General features: G+C 42.9%; 1 protein-coding gene across 1 annotated transcript in view; it reads right to left on the bottom strand.

The window, feature by feature from the left end:
- CA14 (carbonic anhydrase 14) overlaps window positions 1–23,713 on the bottom strand; it is a 55,294-nt gene that overhangs the window by 21,725 nt on the left and 9,856 nt on the right. Inside the window, exons 3-4 of the mRNA XM_066609128.1 lie at window positions 11,950–12,129; window positions 5,183–5,325 (exon numbers count right to left, since the gene is read on the bottom strand). Of these exons, the coding sequence (XP_066465225.1) occupies window positions 5,183–5,325; window positions 11,950–12,129 (323 nt within the window). The remainder of the gene's footprint in view (window positions 1–5,182; window positions 5,326–11,949; window positions 12,130–23,713) is intronic.

The raw sequence follows: 23,713 nt of genomic DNA, 5'->3' as shown, positions 1-23,713 counted from the left end.
CATAGAGGCAGTATTATAGTAGTTATATTCTTGTACATAGGAGCATTATTATTGTAGTTATATTCTTGTACATAGGGGGCAGTATTATAGTAGTTATATTCTTGTACATAGGGGCAGTATTATAGTAGTTATATTCTTGTACATAGGAGCCAGTATTATAGTAGTTATATTCTTATATATAGGAGCAGTATTATAGTAGTTATATTCTTGTACATAGGGGCAGTATTATAGCAGTTATATTCTTGTACATAGGGGGCAGTATTATAGTAGTTATATTCTTGTACAGAGGAGGCAGTATTATAGTAGTTATATTCTTGTACATAGGGAGCAGTATTATAGTAGTTATATTCTTGTACATAGGAGGCAGTATTATAGTAGTTATATTCTTGTACATAGGAAGCAGTATTGTAGTTGTTATATTCTTGTATATAGGGGCCAGTATTATAGTATTTATATTCTTGTACATAGGGAGCAGTATTATAGTAGTTATATTCTTGTACATAGGAGCAGTATTATAGTAGTTATATTCTTGTACATAGGAGGCAGTATTATGGTAGTTATATTCTTGCACATAGGAGGCAGTATTATAGTAGTTATATTCTTGTACATAGGGGGCAGTATTATAGTAGTTATATTCTTGTACATAGGGGCAGTATTATAGTAGTTATATTCTTGTACATAGGGGGCAGTATTATAGTAGTTATATTCTTGTACATAGAGGCAGTATTATAGTAGCTATATTCTTGTACATAGGGGGCAGTATTATAGTAGTTATATTCTTCTACATAGGGGGCAGTATTATAGTAGTTATATTCTTGTACATAGGGGGCAGTATTAAAGTAGTTATATTCTTGTACATAGGAGCAGTATTATAGTAGTTATATTCTTGTACATAGGGAGCAGTATTATTGTAGTTATAATCTTGTACATAAGGGGCAGTATTATAGTAGTTATATTCTTGTAACATAGGGGGCAGTGTTATAGTAGTTATATTCTTGTACATAGGAGGCACTATTATAGAAGTTATATTCTTGCACATATGAGAAGTATTATAGTAGTTAGATTCTTGTACATTGGGGCAGTATTATAGTAGTTATATTCTTTACATAGGGGGCAGTATTTTAGTAGTTATATTCTTGTACATAGGAGGCAGTATTATTGTAGTTATATTCTTGTACATAGGGGGCAGTATTATAGTAGTTATATTCTTGTACATAGGGGGCAGTATTATAGTAGTTAGATTCTTGTACATGGTGGGGGCAGTATTATAGTAGTTATATTATTGTAAATGGGGGGGCAGTATTAAAGTAGTTATATTCTTGTAAATGGGTAGCCGTATTACAGTAGTTATATTCTTGTACATAGGGAGCAGTATTATAGTAGTTATATTCATGTACAGAGGGGCAGTATTACAGTAGTTATATTCTTGTACATAGGAGCAGTATTACAGTAGTGCCATTCTTGTACATAGGGGACAGTATTGTAGTAATTATAATCTTGCACATGGGGGGCAATATTATAGCAGTTATATTCAAGTATATGGGGCAGTATTGTAATAGTTATATTCTTGTACATAGAGGGCAGTATTATAGTAGTTATCTTCTTGTACAGAGGGGCAACATTACAATACTTATATTCTTGTACACAGGGGCAATATTATAATATTTCTATTTTTGTACAAAGGAGGTAGCATTATAGTAGTTATATTCTTGTACATAGGGGGCAGTATTATAGTAGTTATATTCTTGTACATAGGGGCAGTATTATAGTAGTTATATTCTTGTACATAGGGGGCAGTATTATAGTCGTTATATTCTTGTACATAGAGGCAGTATTATAGTAGCTATATTCTTGTACATAGGGGGCAGTATTATAGTAGTTATATTCTTCTACATAGGGGGCAGTATTATAGTAGTTATATTCTTGTACATAGGGGGCAGTATTATAGTAGTTATACTCTTGTACATAGGGGGCAGTATTATAGTAGTTATATTCTTGTACATAGGAGGCAGTATTATAGTAGTTATATTCTTGTACAGAGGGGCAGTATTACAGTAGTTATATTCTTGTACAGAGGGGCAGTATTATAGTAGTTATATTCTTGTTCATAGGGGACAGTATTATAGTAGTTATATTCTTGTAAATGGGGCAGTATTGTAGTAGGTATATTCTTGTAGAAAGGGAGCAGTATTATAGTAATTATTTTCTTGCACATAGGTAGCAGTATTACAGTAGTTATAGTCTTGTACATAGGAGCAGTATTATAGTAGTTATATTCTTGTACATAGGGAGCAGTATTATAGTAGTTATAGTCTTGTACATAGGAGGCCGTATTATAGTAGTTATATTCTTGTACATAGGGGGGCAGTATTATTGTAGTTCTATTCTTGTACATAGGGGGCAGTATTATAGTAGTTATATTCTTGTACATAGGAAGCAGTATTATAGTAGTTATATTCTTGTACATTGGGGCAGTATTATAGTAGTTATATTATTGCATGTTGGGGGCAGTACTATACTAGTTATATTCTTGTACATGGGGGGCAGTATTATAGTAGTTATATTATTGTACATAGGTAGCAGTATTAAAGTAGTTCTATTCTTGTACATAGGGGGCAGTATTATAGTAGTTATATTCTTGTACATAGGAAGCAGTATTATAGTAGTTATATTCTTGTACATTGGGGCAGTATTATAGTAGTTATATTATTGCATGTTGGGGGCAGTACTATACTAGTTATATTCTTGTACATGGGGGGCAGTATTATAGTAGTTATATTATTGTACATAGGTAGCAGTATTAAAGTAGTTATATTCTTGTACTTAGCAGCAGTATTGTAGTAGTTATATTCTTGTACATAGGAGGCAGTATTATAGCAGTTATATTCATGTACATGGGGCAGTATTGTAGTTTTTATATTCTTGTACATAGGAGGCAGTATTATAGTAGTTATATTCATGTACATAGAGGGCAGCATTATAGTAGTTATATTCTTGTACATAGGAGGAGTATTATAGTAGTTATATTCTTGTACATAGGAGGCAGTATTATAGTAGTTATATTCATGTACAGAGGGGGTGTATTACAGTAGTTATATTCTTGTACAAAGGGGGAGTATTACAGTAGTTATATTCTTGTACATAGGGGCAGTATTATAGTAGTTATATTCATGTACAGAGGTGGTGTATTACAGTAGTTATATTCTTGTACAAAGGGGGAGTATTATAGTAGTTGTATTCTTGTACATAGGAGCAGTATGATAGTAGTGCTATTCTTGTACATATGGGACAGTATTATAGTAGTTATAATCTTGCACATGGGGGGCAGTATTATAGTAGTTATATTCTTGTACATAGGAGGCAGTATTATAGCAGTTATATTCATGTACATAGGAGCAGTATTATAGTAGTTATATTCTTGTACATAGGAGGCAGTATTATAGCAGTTATATTCATGTACATGGGGCAGTATTGTAGTTTTTATATTCTTGTACATAGGAGGCAGTATTATAGTAGTTATATTCATGTACATAGAGGGCAGCATTATAGTAGTTATATTCTTGTACATAGGAGGAGTATTATAGTAGTTATATTCTTGTACATAGGGGCCAGTATTATAGTAGTTATATTCTTGTACATAGGAGCAGTATTATACTAGTGCTATTCTTGTACATAGGGGACGGTATTACAGTAATTATAATCTTGCACATGGGGGGCAATATTATAGCAGTTATATTCATGTACATGGGGCAGTATTGTAGTAGTTATATTCTTGTACATAGGGGGCAGTATTATAGTAGTTATCTTCTTGTACAGGGGGGCAGTATTATAGTAGTTATATTCTTGTACATAGGGGGCAGTATTATAGTAGTTATATTCTTGTACATAGAGGCAGTATTATAGTAGTTATATTTTTGTACATAGGAGGTAGCATTATAGTAGTTATATTCTTGTACATAGGAGCAGTATTATAGTAGTTATATTCTTGTACACAGGGGGCAGTATTATAGTAGTTATATTCTTGTACATAGCGGGCAGTATTATAGTAGCTATATTTTTGTACATAGGAGGCAGTATTATAGTAGTTATATTCTTGTACATAGGGGCAGTATTATAGTAGTTATATTCTTGTACATAGGAGGCAGTATTATAGTAGTTATATTCTTGTACATAGGGGCAGTATTATAGTAGTTATATTCTTGTACATAGGAGGCAGTATTATAGTAGATATATTCTTATGCATAGGGGCAGTATTATAGTAGTTATACTTTTGTTTATTTGGCGGCACTATTATAGTAGTGATATTGGTTGTGCATAGGGGGCAGTATTATAGTAGTTATATTCTTGTACATAGGAGGCAGTATTATAGTAGTTATATTCTTGTACATAGGAGGCAGTATTATAGTAGTTATATTCTTGTACATAGGGGGCAGTATTATAGTAGTTATACTTTTGTTTATTTGGCGGCACTATTATGTATTCATGAATGGGTGTGAGTCAGACCTGCCTCTGATTGGCTTAGGCTGAGCCAATCAGGGGCAGCTTTGAGTCACACCCCCTTCACACCCACTGCAGGCCGGCCGCGCTGTACTGCGGCTGCCGGGACAAGGTGAGTATATATTTATTTTTTATTTTTACACATTTCTGGATGAATTGCAGGGAAGGGCTTATATATTTTAGCCCTTCCCGACAATTCATTCCACACTCGCCCGCAGCCCATTGCTTTCAATTGAGCCGGCTGTATTGCCGGCTCCATTGAATTCAATGGGCAAACATCGTTCTTCTCTGTCACAGCTGTTACAGCTGTGGCAGAGAAGAATGATTTGTCTTCTCTATGTTCTCAATGGGGTTGGCGCTGCTGCCGCCGGCCCCATTGAGCGCATATAGAGAAGAGAACAGGAATTTCTGTTCTATAATTTATCGGACGAGCGCATAAAAAGCGCTCATGTGTCCGATACCATTGCAAAGCAATGGTTTTTAAAAAATGCGCAAATCGTGCAAAAAAACGCCTGTCTGACTAAGGCCTTATACATAGGAGCAGTATTATATTATTTCTAATCTTGTACATGGCGGGGCAGTATTATAGTAGTTATAGTCTTGTATAAATAGGGCAGCATTCTATTGATATTAAAGAATATAGTAGTAATAAATTTGTCCACAGAGGGGCAGTATAGAACCTTACCTCTCCAGGGGAAATCTTTCCATCTATTTGGTGCTCTGAGCCTTCTGGGTTGGATATGCTCCCCCAATGTAAATGAAGCTGGACAGCAGTGAAGTTATATGGGAGTCCATGGAGCCGCATAGATGATGGTAGAGAGAGCATCACTGGATTAATTAAGAACAAGGTGTTAATTAGTTACCTATTTTAACCAGACCTTCTGACCTACTTTACAGTCCGCCTGTCGCTCCAATATTCTCTCTTTATATGTCTCAGCAATGCAAGACATGAGCTAAGAGCAGACTCTTGTGACAGACGGCTCCTTGGCACATTTGTACTAATTATGGTTAGTTTTACAACAGATATGACTTTAGTATTTTAGGGTTAATCTCTTTGATTCTGGAGTTTTTGATTCCTGATAGTTGTTCCCCCATGCGGTCCTCGCTCTGCCAGCGTATTATACCAACCCCCTGGATAAGAGCTTCTCCTTCTCATCTTTTACCCCCTCATTCGATACCTCTGTTTACCGCCGGCGCTTCCCGGTCCCCTTCCACACTATTCTGTCTCTTACAAAGTGACGATTGTCCCCATGGCCGCATCTCCTGACAGCGCCTCTCGTCTCAGCTCCCTCCTCCAATATCTGGGCCAGCAGAGCCTTTGTCCTCGTCCCCCGGTGCCAAGATCTACCAGCGAGCTGTATGTCACCAGCCTGTTCCGTCCTCACATAGTTTTGATGCCTTTATGGTGACCTTCTTCCACCCTATCCTGCCCATCAAAGTGATGGACGAGGAGAACATCAACAAGGTCCTCCTCACGCAGCAGATGTGACCCCAACACCTGACGAGGCTTCTCTCAGCACCTCCAAATACCTCGTTTGCTAACGAGCTGCGATTTATAAAGGCTGCAAACCTTACAAGGCTTTAGCTTAACCAAAGTCGGCCCTAAAAGTCCGAAAAAACACGCTGAGGGACCCCAATTCTCCGAAGGGCAGTGAAGATGCTTGGGTTGCACCAAGACCTCGGGTGCTTAAAGGGGTTGTCCCGCGCCGAAACGTTTTTTTTTTTTTTTCAACAGCCCCCCCGTTCGGCGCGAGACAACCCCGATGCAGGGGTTAAACAAGAACACCAGACAGCGCTTACCTGAATCCCCGCGCTCCGGTGACTTCTTACTTACCTGCTGAAGATGGCCGCCAGGATCTTCTCCCTCGGTGGACCACAGGGCTTCTGTGCGGTCCATTGCCGATTCCAGCCTCCTGATTGGCTGGAATCGGCACGTGACGGGGCGGAGCTACACGGAGCCCCATTGAGAAAAGAAGAAGACCCGGACTGCGCAAGCGCGTCTAATTTGGCGATTAGACGCTAAAAATTAGACGGCTCGATGGAAACGAGGACGCTAGCAACGGAGCAGGTAAGTGAATAACTTCTTATAACTTCTGTATGGCTCATAATTAATGCACAATGTACATTACAAAGTGCATTAATATGGCCATACAGAAGTGTATACCCCAACTTTGTTTCGCGGGACAACCCCTTTAAAGGAGCCCAAAGACAATTCTGCACATTGATGGGGTCTTAGGATTGATAGCACTGTGCGGAATTTTGTTGGCACACCCCCCTATCATAAGAAAAAAGCGATATATAATGCACTGGTAGGCAGCTTGCCTGTACTCTGTTTGCGCAGAAAGCAGCAAGATAGCAGCATACCCAAAGCAGAACAGCACTGTGAATAAATACTGTACCAGAACCAAGCTCAGTACACAGAAACACCAGAATTAAGCTAGATTTGTCACATAAATACAGCATCAGAACTAGCTTCAGCATATAAATACAGCAGCACAACAGCTCAGTGAATAGTACCGTTCCAGAACCAAGCTCAATACATAGATACGATACCAGAACCAAGCTTGCAAAATAAATGCAGCACAAACCAAGCTTATACCGTAAATACCAGTAGGCCAAACTGGATGGACGTGTCTTTTTTCGGCCTTACATACTATGTTACTATGTATTGAGTCCGTTTGCTGTCGGTTACAAACATGGAGGAGAATTAAGTCTGTGAAGAAGCACTAAGTCCAATAAATATTTTCCTCCTTAAAAGGGATCTCCCATCTTATAAAGTGATGGTATATGGCTAGTAGATGTCATCACATTATCATTGATGGGATCCAAACCTCTAGGTTTCATGTTGCACAGCAGGCTTCTGGCAACGTTCTGCGCAGGAAACTGACGCATTTGAACAGAGTCACGCTGCAGTTCCCTACACAGCCAGGGATGCCGCTGTTCAGGGCAAAACTAGAAGGGCATGCAGCCCTGAATAAGTGCAGTGTATTTCTATTCTCAGGATCAGTGGTGGTCCGAGAAGTTGGACCCCCAACAATCCAGATGCAATTGCACAGCCTAGAGATATGCCACTACTTTCTAAGATGGGAATACCTCTTTAAGGCCTTTCGTATCCTTCTTGTGAGGATGATACAGGAACGTGACCTTGTAGATGGAGCACATTCCTCAGCTCGTCCTCCGCTGGGAGAATCAGCGGGAATACAGATACTTAGTTTCCGTAAACAGTAATGGAAGTACATGTCACTGTCACTAGTCGCTGACTACTTCACATCACTGTCGGAGGCTCTGTTGCTGAATTCTATTTGAAGAACAGGAGGAAATGGCACCAAACTGTTTCATCATGTAAATTGTCGGAAACCGAACAGACCCCTTTGTAATCAATGGGGTGCATTCGTCGCAAATCAGTGACAGAAGAATGCCTCCACAGCGTCACCTACTGGAAGGTAGCTACGATACGAGGCAATATCCAACCTTTTATAAGCCCAAGCAGAGTACCCCCGTACTAACAGCTGTTTCGGGGTTCTTGGCCCTCATTAGTGCACAGTAGGGTTCTTGTTGGCTGGGTGAGAAGCAGGGAGGTAATGTTTCAACTTGTGGAGAGCACGAGTCTTATAAGCCATGCAATGCTACCTGGGAAAAAACTATGCAAATGAGGGGTAGGATAATGCCTTCACAGTGCTATCTATTGAATGTAACTACTCTGAGGCCGGATTTACACAAGCGGGTGGGATCTGACACTCTTAAACTCCAGTGCAATGCGTTTTTGTAAGAAAAGTGCACGGATGTGTATGTGATATTGCCGTGGGAAAATCACGTTTCAATAGAAAAATGTAAAAATTGCATCATACTGGCAGGTACATGTGAGTTTCATGCGTGTTCTGCGATCTCACAGGAAAAAATGGAACATGCTTCAGTTATTGCATCTGGTGGCATTGCTGCAAGAGGAATAACGCCCACATAAATGAACCCATTGGAAATAATGGGTTAATAAATCGCACAAATTCTATGTACGGCGCAAACACACAGCCATTTTCTAACAGGCCTTGCAACATAACTATGGATATAAACCAAGTTTTAAGATAACTTTAGGCCGGGCTCACACGAACACAATCGATTCTGCATGCGGGAATGGATGTGGAATACCGCAGATTGTCCGCGCAGGTGAGGATCACAGATTCCGCAATCCAAATCCGGTCGTGTGAAACGCCATCTTTACATTGGGTGATTATCTCTAGTAACAGCAAATTTAGGCGATAATCATCTCATGTAATCACAGCCGCCAACAGGGCAAGAAATCCCCCACCTGCCAGAGTTGCTCGGTTTTTAGCAGAACTAAAAACCAAACAACTGTCGGGCCGCATAATCAGGAGCCGATGAATGTTTGAGTGACTGCTGTTTATGGAGGCGAGAGGCCGGGACGATCCTTCACCGCTCCACCTCCATTTACTTGGACGACTATTGCTCCTGTGTAAGCAGATACTCGGGCGGTGGTCCGTGGGGCAGCTGTTAGGCGCTTATATGCCCAACGGTCATCCTGGGTGAAGGTACCTTCAATTTCCAAAAGAGAATCCCCGATGGCCACCTGCCCTTCCTCCTATCAGCAGCCCCCACCTTGGCTTTCAGGTTCCCCTATGAGGCTTGTTAATTAGGCAGGTAACACAATGTTCACCTCTGATCTGGAAGGAAACAGCCATAAATAGAAGCAGCTTTGTATGGCAGGATGGACAATGACATTATATCTCTGTCTTTGTGAGGAAGGTGACGACGATACTGGATACATTGTATGGGGACGTTTGCATTCAATCACCAAACAATCAAATGGTTAATTAGCTCTGGGTGGTAAATAAGAGGTCATTTCCATATGTTCTGTAAGGACATAGATGTTGCTTGTGATCCTCACAAGCCACAATGTGCTGCTAATCTGAATGGCCGCCATGTCACGCTATATCTCCTCTGTAGCTCTGTCCGGCCGATGCGGCTTCCTTCGGTAACCACGTTTGGTCGCCTGGGGCTTTTGTAAGGTTCCTCTGGTAGGTCACCACTAAGTTCCAGAAATGAAGTCTCAAGATGGAACTGGTGGACCATCAGGACGCACTTGTGGCCCTCAAGTCAACGGACATGATAAAAGCTCTAACATAATCTAGACAGCCGATGACAATCTGGTTTACCATGAAAAGCCATTGTCCATCTAAAAAAAGGTCACCTCTGAGTAATCGGCCATACCGGAGTCCTACATGTTCTGACCAACATTCATCTGTGCCCATTAGTCTGGACAAAAAAACACAAACAGATGTGTGGGGTCAATAATCAGTGGCCAGGGGGCAACTTCAGGGCACGGACAGTAAATAAGGGGTCACCAAGTGGTGGCCCTGTTGTAGCTGACCTTTTGTTTCCTACCCAAACATAGAGGCTGAGATAAGGAGGGAGTAATTATTACTAGTGAGATACACACGGAGAAGGAGGCTAAAGGCCCATTTAGGCTGGCTTCACACTTGGCGGATTTGCCACGGAAATTCCGTGCGGAATTTCGCCACGGCAAATCCGCATGCGGACGCTAATCCCGGGATTAGCCAGCTATGTGGACGAGATTTCTCAGAAATCTCGTCCACACGGGACGGCAAATCCGCTGTGGCTAAGCCAGCAGAAGCCGCCGCTGCGGCGCGGATTTGCCGACCACAGCATGTTCATTTTTTTTTTCCGCTGCGGCCGTGCTCTCCTCTATGGCCAAACCGCGAGATTTCCGTCGGGAATCCGCCCTGTGTGGACTCAGCCTTAGACCCAATGATTCTTGCTCAAAATTCGCTCAACGCCGTCTTTTGAGCAAAAATCGTTGTGTTTATATGCGCGGCCATCGTGCAAATCTTGTTAATGATTCGCTCATCATAGTCATTTAGCAAGCTGAAAGACAACGATGAGCCTTAGGACCACACGCTGATACTATTGTTTCAGCTGGTATCCTGCTCGGAGAACATAGTAGGAGTATGCAGAAGACAGTGCTCCAGCTGTCATCTGTATAACCCACTCAGAGCGCTCAGCTGTATACCAGCTGAGCGCTCCGAGAAGACAACAGCTGTATGCAGAAGATAGCGGTCCCGTAGTCGAGCAAAAACATTCAGCGAAGGAGAACCCTGTGGACAGAAACGACTCAACACCGAAAGGGGGAGGATGACCGTTAACAACTCCTAGCCTCTTTCTCCTCAGATGGTCATGTTATCTCAGTTCTGACCAGCTCAGATCTACTTGGGGTTATGTGTTCATTTTCTAGTCAGTTTCACAGTCTCTATGATGCTCTTACAAGGATCTACCACAGAAACAATCTTTATGGGGACATACGTACTCCTGTCACAATTACTGATGATGATCACACAGGTATAATAGAGGAGATCACAGCTCATCCTCCTGATTGTGGGCTTGTTGTCTGTAGCTTATTTAGGTACATATAGAAGGTAATGTTAATTAAAATGTCCCCCTTGCAGGCAGAAATGGTATACCCTGAGCTCATGCTGTTATGATGCATCATGGGATTGATGTTAAACTGAAAGTAAAAAATTTCACTCTTAGGGCGCCCACCCACTGGCGTTTGCGATTTTCGTGCGTGGAAAACGCTGCGTTTTCGCGGCGTTTTTCCCGTGTTTTTTGCCGCGTTTTCGTGCCGTTTTCGCGGCTTTTCCATTAATTTCCATTGACTTTCATGGGTGCATTAGGAGAAAAATAAGGACACATATGCAACTCACAGTTCCTATGTTAAAAATCGCAACGCAACGCGAAAAAAACCGCCAGTGGACAGGAGTACATTTAATTCTAATTGCTCTTGAGAAAAAACGCAAAACGCAAAGGAAAAAAAATCGCCAGTGGGTGGGCGCCCTTAAGATGGTGCCTGATAAGTATCAGACAGGGGGTTGCACTGTATGGAAATGGCTGCAGAGTGTGGTAGGTGAGGGGGGCAGGGATGGAAAAATGTGTTTTGGCCGGAGGGGCTCTTTAATGGAGCAGAACTACACTATAGGTGTTAAACCACTTCTGGATGAAAGCAGCCATGTTTTTCTAACCTGGACAAGCCCTAAAACTAATTCTAGATAAATTAAATTTTCTAATCACAGTTCAGAAGAAAGAAAATCCATTATCGGGCTGGCCGGGCGCCATGTGGTGGGTGTAACAGATTAATTCACTGCCTCACAGGGTTACAAACTCTGAGCGATGACAAAGCATCTTTATCCCCGCCAAATAATACATCCTTCATCCTGGGGTGGAAAAAGGAGATATTGATCAGGATCTGAGGAAACCCTGCGATTGCAACAAGCGGCCAGATATGTGACTGCAGTTATTCTCTGTTATGTAATATTATCCAACCACGGCCAAGGCATGTACACTGCAAATGTGAACACCGCCGCCCATAATACCGTCATCCAGCGCCTACATAATAGTTTCATACACACATCAAATCCCACTTACCTGTGTGAGCATTGTTACTGAGGGAGAACGGGACGCCCCCTGGAGTGCTGTAGCCCTCTAGACGTATAGGAGGTAAGGCGGCATCATGGGACACGTCTGCCGTCTTTATATTGATGGGCGACTGGGCCGTCCCGCCACAGTCGGCATAGGAATCTGCCCAATGGTGCTGGCCGTGGTCACCTGCGAAGAAAATGTGCTGCGATTAGATCGCCAGAGAGGAACTTCACAGATAACTTGGACTGTGGACTATCCAAATGCTCCGAGAATCCTCCCGATTACACCACAGTGACTTGTTGTTCTGTATATAGACTGTTTATGTGGAGTTGAGTTCAAGAGTTTACAGTAAATGGACAGAATCATCCATTTCCGAAAGTTCAGAAAGTTGCCCTGTGTGTGAGCTACTTTATTACATCTGGAGATCCACTGCAGAGGATTGAACAGTGGCGTCACGGGCGCTGCATATATTTATTAAAAAGACCAAAATTGAGAATTTTTATAATGGGGGTGCTGTTTCTTACAGCTGACACCCGCCTGCAACAGCTCCAATCAGCACCGCCACTAATTGCAGCTGTTAACTCTTTAATTCTGAGAGTGGCAATAAGATGCCTCGATCGCCCCCCCCCCCCCCCCCCCACAATGAGGCTGCAGGGAGACTTTCGGTTCCCGTGGCAGCCGGGAGTCTTCTGAAAGCTGCCATTGCTGATTGCCTGTCTGTGGCATGGCTTGATAGATTGCCTGTCAGATTGCGGTATAATGTAATGCTATGGCAAAGCATCGCAAGTTCTTGTTCCCTATGGGGGGAAAAAAATGTAAATATGAGTTTTAAAAAGTTTTATTAATTATTAAAAAGAATAAATAAAAGGTAATAAAAGTAAAAGCAAAAACTTTCCACATATTTATAATAAAAAATATAAATAAAAAAACATTACTATCGCTGCGTCCATGGGTATCTGATCTTTTAAAGTAACATATTATTTACTCTGCCCAGTGAACATCATCAAAAAATACACAACGCCAGAATTGCACATTTTTGGTCATTAAAAGTAAGTTATGGTGATTAGAATTTTTTTCCAAAGATATTTTATATTTTAAATATAGTAGCACAGCAAAAAAAACTCTATACATTTTGTATTGTTGTAATCGTACTGACCCATAGAATAAAGTTATTTTTGTTGCAGTGTTTACATCAAAGAAGCAAGCCCCACCCCCACCCCACGCCTCTCCCCTCCCCCAAGGATGGCAGAAATTAGTTTTTTTGCCATTTCACTTCACTTACAATTTTTTAAATGTTTTAAGTACATTATATGGTACATTATAACCCCTTGACACTATAGGATGTATAGTAATGTCCTGCATGTTCGGGGTGTGTATGGAAGATCATGATTGTATATGCTCAATCCAATGCGGGTGCTGTCTGTAAGAAACAGCAACAGCTCCGATAAGCCGCACTGTTCATTGGAGCTGTTAACTCTCTAAATCCCCCCCTCCTCCGGTGATGAGATCGCAGGAGCCGTGCAGTTGTCATGGCAGCCGGGGGCCTACTGAAAGGCTCCAGGGCTGCCATTGAAGAGTACCTATCAAGCCATCCCCGTGGCGTAGCTTGATAGACTGCCTGTCAGAACGTGATATGATGTAATGCCACTGCATTACATCATATTGCAGGATCCATCAAACCATCGCAAGTTCTTGTGCCCTCTGGGAACTAAAAAAAAAGTAAAAATAAGGATAAAAAAGTTTTACTAATTATTTTAAAAAAAATAAAAGCTAATAAAAGTTAAAAAAAAACCTTTGCCATATTTATAATAAAAATCTAAATACTAAAACAAAAAAACATATCCGGTATAACTGCATCCGTAAAAATCCGATCTATCAAAGTAACACATTATTTACCCCGCACGGTGGACATCGTCAGAAAAAAAAATAACGCCAAAATTGCGCTTATGTAGTCACCCCGTGAAAAAAATGTAAAAAAAAACGATCAAAAAGCCATATGTACTCCACAATGGTACCAATAGCAACTGCAGGATGTCCCGCCGAAAAACTAGCCCTCGCACAACTAGGTCGACGGAAAAATAAAAAAGTTACAGCTGTCAGAAGGTGGCGGCAGAAAATAATTTTTAACTTAGAATTTTTTCAAAGTTTTTCAGTACATTATATGGTACATTAAATAGTACCATTAAAAATACAACTCGTCCCATAAAAAACAAGCCCTTATACAGCGACGTCGATGGATAAATAAAAGAGCCATGATTTTGTAAAAGTGGGAAGGAAAAACTGAAAATGAAAAAAAGGGGCGGTCCTTAATGGGTTAATGTAAGCGTGCGTTCACATGTAGTGAAATTGATGCAGATTTTCCACTGTGGAAAATCCGCACCAAAATCTGTGTCCAATCCCCCATGACACCCCTAGTGCAGATCTAAACGTGGCTCTGCAACAGGCTTTACCCCTACATTGGAAAGGGTGAAATCAGCTGCAGATCTGCGTCAAACTCCGCACAAGTCTGTGTGCATGTACCCTTAGAAATGTCCTTTATTTTAGTGGCCCAGAAGACCATTCCTGTTCCCCTCCATAAATGCCATACATGTTTGTCCTATGTAGATGCACCGTGCAAAGCTTGTCCTGTCATATCCAGTGTGTGTGTGTTGCCCAGCTGCGGCGCTTGAGAGGTTAACTTTAATAAAATCACTCCCTGCATGTAAATGTATCAGTTTGTCATGTCATGTGGTATGAGTGAGGGGATAAATAGGAGTGTTTGAGAGCGGGAAAGAGGGTATCATCTTGTCGACCTGAGAGAGTGGTAACACAGAGCCACATAAAAGCACCTTCAGCTTCGATGTAGGTGAAGGTGGAGGAAGAGGAGCGATATCCTGTAGTGAGTGAAGTCTGGAGGTGAATGGAGTGAGACCTACCATCAGAGAGAGAGAGCAATCCAAACTAGTTCTGTATAGAGGAACCCAACGTACAGGTACCAGTTCACACGTCAGGTTTCCTGTGTGGCCGTCCACAGTCTGGATCCCCGCACAGAGGTACACTACTGACACACCCATGTGCCTGCCATGTGGGGTGATATTTGTTTAAGCCTTCCTGCCAATAATTGTCTGCCAGAGAGTCTGCGAGATGACCCCTAATCTCCTTCCTCCTCTGGAGTGCTACCAGTCCAAGAGCGGTACCGTACAGCTAACGTGGACTGTAGGACCGTATTCATCCTGTGTATCCTCCCTGACCTCTGAGTTTAGGCCTGCTGGCGTTGAAAGTGAATTGTACCTGCCTTACTTTGAATACTGTTTTGTAAAGTTAATTCTTGAAGTAAAGTTATACCGGGCGTCAACCGTTCCTGGGGATCCCAGGTACTATACACAAGTCTCTGTGTTCTTTTCTCCGCCACGTAGAATACCGGTGTGTGGGAACAATGGCGTCACGAGTGATAAGTACTACTACCTCCATCAACCTGTTTATTGGCATTCCCTATCCTAGGGGTGTCGAAGGTATCCTGAGATCCTGCTCTGGCCTTGGCTACGTGTCATCCTCCAGGGACCAGAGCCTGGTAAGTGCCGCCGTGACAAGACAACACTTATCCCTCCCAGCTCTACACAGTAGTCAAGTGTTCGGAGTCATCCATCTAGGGTGTTGCATTTGGATAGATTATTAAGAATGATCCTTCCACTATATAATCACCTATACCAGCTAAATAGTACAGATGATTGTAATTGAAAGGGTTAGTGTGGGGAAGGGGTTAATTTTCTTCTCCTCAGGCTACCAACACTTGGCTGATATCGCACTCGGCAACCTGCGTTTTACCAGCAGATGTGAGTTCATTTTCAGGTAAAACTGCCTCACATCGCAACTGTAAAATTCCGATCCTCGTATGTGAGTTTCACGTGTGACAGCGAATCAGAAGTGTTTCCCATTGATTTCAATGGGAAACCTCGCATCGCACTCGCACAGCATTAGAGAACCAATGCGATGTAATAACCCTTTCCAATCCAATTTGTATCCCAGTTTTCCTAGGGGGTTACTCTTTTTCTGCTGGTATACAACGGCGCTATCTGCTGGCTAAAGCCAGTACTGCATGAGGTGACACGTTGGATAGGCTCCGACAGCAGAGAGGCTGGCAATATACAGTAAGAGAACCCCGACAGACGACTTCCAACATCGGAGCTGTACAGCCTTCAATCACAATGTCTTCAGAGGTCAGACAGTGGATTGGAAAGGGTTAAAGGTCCCATTTAAATCAATGGGCGATGCATTTTGAGGGACGCAAAGAGACAGGACATGCAGCGATTTTTTTTCCCGCACCGCTCTTGAATATGACTCATTCAAAAAATGGGGTTCACTTTTGTGCGAGATTTGTGTGAGAGACCGGCTACTACATCACTGACATACGGGGAAAGCTGGATGCTTTCCTGACCAGCACTGTAATTAGCAGTCACTTATGACGTCATCAGAACCTGAACCAATCATGTCGTAATGTCGGCACCCAAACCACAGGCAGTTAGATCGTCTTATCTGTTGTGGGTGGCCGCGATCACCAGCTGACAGCAGATTTTAAATTTACACCGCTGCTGCACAGGACGCCAAGGCAGCAGCTATGTAAATTTACTGTGGGCGGTTGAGGAGCAGTTAATCAACCAGCAACTCATTTGTAGGCGAGCTGAAAAGAAGCGGCTAGTGAACAAATTCTCACTCATCACCTGGCTGGTGGCCGTGTTTACACATAACAGCTGTTCTATGGAGGGACTATCCGGACATTGGTTACCCCGGGTAAAGCACAGGGCAACTAGATGTGCCATGAGTAAAAGCACAGGTCAACTACATGTGCCATGGGTAAATGCACAGGGCAACTAGATATGCCATGGGTAAAAGCACAGGGCAACTAGATGTGTCATGGGTAAAAGCACAGGGCAGCTAGATGTGTCATGGGTAAAAGCACGTGGCAACTAGATGTGCCATGAGTAAAAGCACAGATCAACTACATGTGCCATGAGTAAAAGCACAGATCAACTACATGTGCCATGGGTAAAAGCACAGGACAACTGAATATGCCATGGGTAAAAGCACAGGGCAACTAGATGTGCCATGAGGAGTAAAGGCACAGGTCATCTAGATGTGCCATGAGTAAAAGCACAGGGCAACTGGATATGACATGGGTAAAAGCACAGGGCAACTAGATTGTGCCATGAGTAAAAGCACAGGGCAACTAGATGTGTCATGGCTAAAAGCACAAGGCAACTGGATGTGCCATGGGTAATAAACAGAAGGCAACTGGATGTGCCATGAGTGGAGCTACTCTACAAAAGGTGCATTGTTACCGCCGGACTGCATACAGCTTATATGATCCGAAGAGTAAATGAGTGGCCTCCGCTGATAAAGAAGAGTATAATTAGGTGAATCAGGTGATTGCAAAGACATCACAGGACCAAATCAAGCAAAGTTATAATTTTGCAGAAGGGGAACATGAAAGCGAGGGCTTCCGATCGGCCAGGAGCGTCATTATACGGTAAAGGACATTCCAAGTCCTCATTCAGCACTTGAGTCTGGCCAGTGATTTCACAGCGCAGCCGACACGATTGAGGACTTTTTGGTGTATCTTTTTGTGACGGACTGATGTCAATAGCGGCATACATTTTTCATTCCGCCGCAGTGACGCATACGGCATCACAACTGATGCATGCTATGTCTTGGACCGCTCCGTAGGGATCAGTTGTGGCACCGTCCGGTATTTCACTGCAGATGCCGGATGACTGGGTGGATGAGAACCCGACCTGTGACCGGGACGGACATGGCTGCGGGAGAAGAGGGAGATCATAGACAGATAAGAGAAAGAGCAACATCACACCGCAGTACAGAGTATTTCAGAAGGTTTGGGGGGAGTTACTGCAAATATATGTTGATGCCAGTGAGTGCAGTGATCATGAGGAGCAGTACCAGGATGTGATGAGGAGAATGGGGACACAGACGAGACTAGAACCGGAGAAGGAGTAAAGACTCACAGCGGCACAGAGTATTTTAGGAGAGGATACTGGGAGAGGTAGTATATATATATATGATACCAGTGAGTGCAGTGATCATGAGATGCAGTACGGTGAGCATGAGGGGGACAATAGAGACACATGGGAGATGACTGATAGATAGAAGGAAGGTCACACTGCAGTACTGAGTATTTCAGGGTAGGATATTGACAGAGGTGGTATATATACTTGTATGTGATGCTGCCAGTGAGTGCATTGATCATGAGATGCCGTATTGGGATGTGAGGAGTGGAATGGAGACACATAAGAGATGACTGATAGATAATAGAAGGAGGAAGGTTACACCGCAGTACAGAGTATTTCAGGAGGGGATGTTGGAGGAGGATAATAACCTCTCCATTTGTGATAGTGTTAGAGAGGACGGAGCTGCAGGTGAAGCTGGAGACAGATGGTAGGACGAGGAAGGTCCTCCAGCATCACAGAGTATTTCAGGAAAGGAGTGTTGTAATCGTATAGGACATGGTGGCTTGTCCTCGCTCAGGGAGGAGACAGGACTGCAGGTGTTTGTGACAGCGTCAAGATGACAAGCACTTAGACCACAATAGAAACCTGTCGGCCATAGTCATAAGATGAGTTTCTACAACTGTCTCTTTAAATTCCATTGTGCCCTTCTGAATGGTAAATCCCCCTCCTTCCCCGTATGAACCCGCCATACAACCTAAAAGTCCTTACAATGCTAATTATTTGGGAAAATCTAGCACTAAAAGGCATCACTACATGACAGCCAGCTCCCTCATGCAAGCTTTTATGGCCACCCTCCTATTCTTGCATTGTTCTCGTTTGCATTCCCTCAGGAGGGGGGTTTAAGATTTATGGATGGCGGGCCATTTACATGTGAATGACCCCCTTTCTCTCCAAACTAATCTGAATGCAGGAAATAATCCCACAGTTGTAAAGCCATGGAGATTTGTCCTCTTCCCCCTCCTGACCCCCCACATCCATTATATAACCAGCCCAGGAATGCCTCTCGTACTGCGGGACGTCCGGAACACATCGCGCTCCGATTCACCTTCACAAGGGTGTCCTAAATATAGACAGGACCCAAAAATAGTGCCGGGACGCATCACATCTTGGGGCGGCTACTGAGAAGCATCTATCTAGACCGCAGAGATGTCAGAGGAAGCGCTTCATCTAAGGAACCTAGCTTCTGGCTCTCCACCTTGTGTGGGACTACAAGTCCCAGCATGCCTTGGACAGGTGAATACACAACTTGGAGAAGTGACCTCCAACAAGGCCCCAGGTTGGTCATCTGGGTGGAGTCCATGATCTTGGACATTTCTGGGACGCTGCGCTGAAAATCACCTTGGTATGGTATTGGTAGTCACAGAGATTTCCACATGGTGCCAAAGGGGCGTGCAGCGCCGTCCTGACATTCTGCAAATTGGTGGTGGTCCAAGCTCGTGGTCTTCAACCATGTGACCTTCTAACATGTTCCTCTGACAAGCCAGAAGGCCATTTTCGGAGTCGTTTCTTTTTTTTTTTTAACCCCGTAAGGGTATGTTCACATGGTGGATTTCACAGAACTGAAAAAGTCTACATTAAATTCCGCCTACCAAAACCACACGAACGCTCGGTTCTTAGGCGCCGTTTTTGCATTTGACGCCTATTTTGTAGTCTCATTGCTTTCTATGAAAAAAAACTATGTGAAAAAGAAGTCACATGTCACTTTTTTTTTCGGCGTATTTTAAGTGCACATCGGGAAAAAACAGGTTGTCAGGACAGAGGCGCGGTTACTAGAGATGAGCGAACGTACTCGTTTCGAGTAATTACTCGATCGAGCACCGCGATTTTCGAGTACTTCCGTACTCGGGTGAAAAGATTCGGGGGGGGGGCAGGGGGAGGCGTGGCGGAGCGGGGAACAGGGGGGGCCCTCTCTCTCTCCCTCTCCCCCCCACTCTCCGCTGCAACCCCCCACTCACCCACAGCGCCCCCCGAATCTTTTCACCCGAAAATTGCGGCGCTCGGGCAAAAAAGGGGCGTGGCCGAGTAGGTTCGCTCATCTCTAGCGGTTACCCATTACAAATCAACGGGACACCTATTGTAAATGGATTTTGGCACGGAATACAACATGCTGTGTGGTCGTACCCTGGGGGCTGATTCAGAGACCGAAACACTGCGTGTTGCGCTTTTGTTTGCACGTGTGAGCATGCGCTTTTCATACATGCGAAAATTCCCTGCAATAGGCCACATTGGTGTACGGTGTAAATGTACGGTGAATTCACATGTATTCATTACGTATATTCGTGGGCCCGTTGACTTTAACCCTTTGCAATCCAATTTTGGATTCAGGGATTTCCTAGGGGGCTTTCTCTTTCTGCAATTATACAATAGTGCCATCTGCTGGCTAGAGACACTACTGCGGTATGGGACATGCTGGAGAGGCCCCCGACAACAGAGCGGCCAGTAATATACAGTAAGAATACCCTGCCGGACGTCTTCTGACATCGGAGCTGTACAGCCCTCAATCAGAATGTCTGAAGACGTCAGACAGTGGATTGGAAAGGGTTAATGGCCTATTTTGGACTGTAATATGGACCAAAATAGGAAATGCTGCATTTTTTTTAATGTGCCTGAAAAACACAGGTCTGAGTGCCCCAACACAAATCACTCCGTATCACGCAGGTGAAAAATATAAGTGTGTAATATAATGCGTATATCCGCCTGTGCCCTAAAAGTCATATAAAAACTGGAAAATCCATGTGGAAAATGTCCATTTTTTTTGTTTGCAGACATTTATTTATGTAAATATAGTTGACATCTAATTTGGGCCCTTTTAGTGTATCTTAAGGGCTCAGTCAGATGGGCGTTATTATGCGCGTATGTTACCTGCATTTGCGATCCGCGTGTATTAAGAACCAACGCTTTTCAATGGCAGCAGTCATATGCCCGCTATTTACCTGGACAAAAATGCACAGTGGTAAATATAGGGTAGCGGATTTTAAAACGCAGGTAACTGCGGCATCCATCTTTTTTGGATGTGAAACTCCTGGTTTCACCTTATGCTCAATGGGGCCGGCGGCAACAGTGCCAACCCCATTGAGAACATACAGTGCAGATCGCGATCCCCTGGCACAGCTGTGGCACAGGAGCGTGATGTTCTCCCATTGAAAGCAATGGGCTGCCCAGCCCTGCAGTGATTTTTCAGGGAAGGGCTTTAAGTATAAGCCCTTCCCTGAAAAATCATCCCTAAAATGTGTAAAAAAAAAATAAATTTATATATATACTCACCTCTCCGCAGCTGCTGGGGCTCAGGCGCATCCAGCCGGGTCTTCTCCCTGCACTGCTCTGAAGTGCTTTCAGCAGGCAGGGATTTTAATTCCCCACCTGCTGAAAGGGCTGCCTCGGATTGGCTGAGCACTATGACCAATCAGAGGCAGCACTCAGCTATGCGTTTTTGCACACATAAATTCACACATAAAAACGCCCGTCTGACTGAGCCCTAAAGGGTATTCCCAAAAATGGCTTTTATCACCCAACCATAGAATAGGGGATAAAAGTCTGATCGATGAGGGTCTCCTTCATCAGGCCCCTACTCCCAAAATTCCAGATGGCAGTACAGCTATCTTCTTTAGTTACTCCCAACAGGCCTGCCTGAAGCTGTATGCTCTCTGCACAGCCCGATGCGTCCCCGGTCTCCAGCTCTCAGTATAGCAAGTGCTGGAGACAGGGGAGGGGTCAGGCTGTGCAGAGAGTAACAAAATCGATAGTTGGACTCCTAGCCAAAGATTTGAGGCCAAAGGGGTGGTAGTCTTACTTTGTTAGGCCCCAGAGTAGACACTAGTGCTATGGGAGGTGTACTGAGAGGTTCATTTAGTGCAGTGGCCGGATGGGGAGTTTTTGTGCAGGGACAAGTTGTGACTACTTCATTGCGGTCTGAGCCCAGAGAGAAGAAAAGGGAAAGTGAACAACACAAATTAAAGTAGACGTCACCAGTTATCACTGGAGGTAACTGCACTATAGTCACTATCACTGGAAGTAACTGGACTGTAATCACTATCACCGTGTAGAGCTGGTAGACCAATATATAGTGATGCATTATTTAGGTATACTAGAGCTGAACCCGCCATGATATTAAAAGTTGAGTTGTCATCAAATATATGCACACCTGTTTAGGGTGGGAAGGTCTGGAGGGCGGGCAAAATTCTTACTTTTGCTGTGGGGTCCCATGAGTTCTTTGTACACCCATGCCTATGGGGATGACAAATACATGTATTTACAATCCTTTTGGTATTTATGTTTTTCTTTTTATTATTTTATTTAGAAAATTAGTTGTTTTTTTAACGTCTTTTTCCGAGTTATACAGAAGTGCTGCTGCGGGGGATTGAACTTACAAACCAGGATGGGCAAGCAGCAGGAAAAAAGAAAACAAGGAGTCAAAGGAGACATAGACAGCGGAGCTGACGTGAAGGGGAGACAGAACATGTGAAGAGGAGATTAGAATACAGTTTTTGTTGCAAAAATGACAGGAAAAGACTTTCCTGTTTTTTTACAAAAATAGTCAAAAAATGTGAGTGTGAACTTTTACTATGCAGGTCGGAGTTGCTGATTACAAGCAGCCCTTCCCAAATGCTGCTCTGCTGTATTTGGTGTTATGGCCCTTTTACATGGCCCGATCATCAGACACTAGTGTTCATCCCAATGTCCCTTGGCCTGATTGTTGGGCCATGTAAAAGAGACACCAATCAGCATTCGAGGCTCGTGTGAACAGAGAGATGTATAGCCGGCCTACAGGGCCAAACAACTGTAAGTATGATCAACTGTCCTCATAAGCCAGGGGTGTCTAACTTGTTTTCACCAAGGGCCACAAAAAATGCCATAATTGGGGGTAGGGGTTGTTTTTATGGTGTGCACATTACTGCACAATGACATGATAACTTTATTCTGCGGGTCAGTACCAGACTTTTTTTTTCTACTTTAACCCCTTAGTGACGGAGCTTTTTTGCTTTTTTCCATTTTTGTTTTTTCCTACTCCCTTTTAAAAAATCGTAGCTCCTTTATTTATCCATCGACGTCGCTGTATGTAGGCTTGTTTTTTGCGGGATGAGTTGTATTTTTCAATGGCACTATTTATTGTACCATATAATTTACTGAAAAACTTTTAAAAAATTCTTAGCGGAGAGAAATGGAAAAAAAACGACATTCCACCATCTTTCGGTGCGTCCTGTTTCTACAGCACACAAATTGCAACAAAAACGACCTGATATTTTTATTCTATGGGTCAGTACGATTACTACGATACCAAACTTGTATAGTATTTTTTTTGCTGTAGTACTTGTATTTTTTTTTAAGATATTTAATTTTTTTCAATTATTTTCTGCGGTCATTTTGTGCGCGCAATACCTTTTTTATTTTTTCGTCGACGCAGTTGAGCAAGGGCTCATTTTTTGCGGGATGTCCTGAAGTTTCCGATAGTATCAATTTGGAATACATACGACTTTTTGATCACTTTTTATTGCGTCTTTTCTGGGAGACAGGGTAACTAAAAAAGTGTATTTCTGGCGTTCTTTATTTTTTTTTTTCACACGACGTTCACCAAGCGAGAAAAATAATGCACTACTTTGATAGATCGGACTTTTACAGACGCGGCGATATCAAATACATATTTTTATTTTATGATTTAGATTTTTTAATAATTCATATGGCAAAAGGGGGGTGATTTAAACTTTTATAACTTTTTTTTTTTTAACAATTAAAAAAACTTTATTGATCTTTTTTTTACTTTACTTTGAAGTCCC

The sequence above is a fragment of the Eleutherodactylus coqui genome, chromosome 6 (assembly GCF_035609145.1).
Source record: "Eleutherodactylus coqui strain aEleCoq1 chromosome 6, aEleCoq1.hap1, whole genome shotgun sequence".
Taxonomy (NCBI): Eukaryota; Metazoa; Chordata; class Amphibia; order Anura; family Eleutherodactylidae; genus Eleutherodactylus; species Eleutherodactylus coqui.
This window is presented reverse-complemented; position numbering and strand designations above follow the sequence as displayed.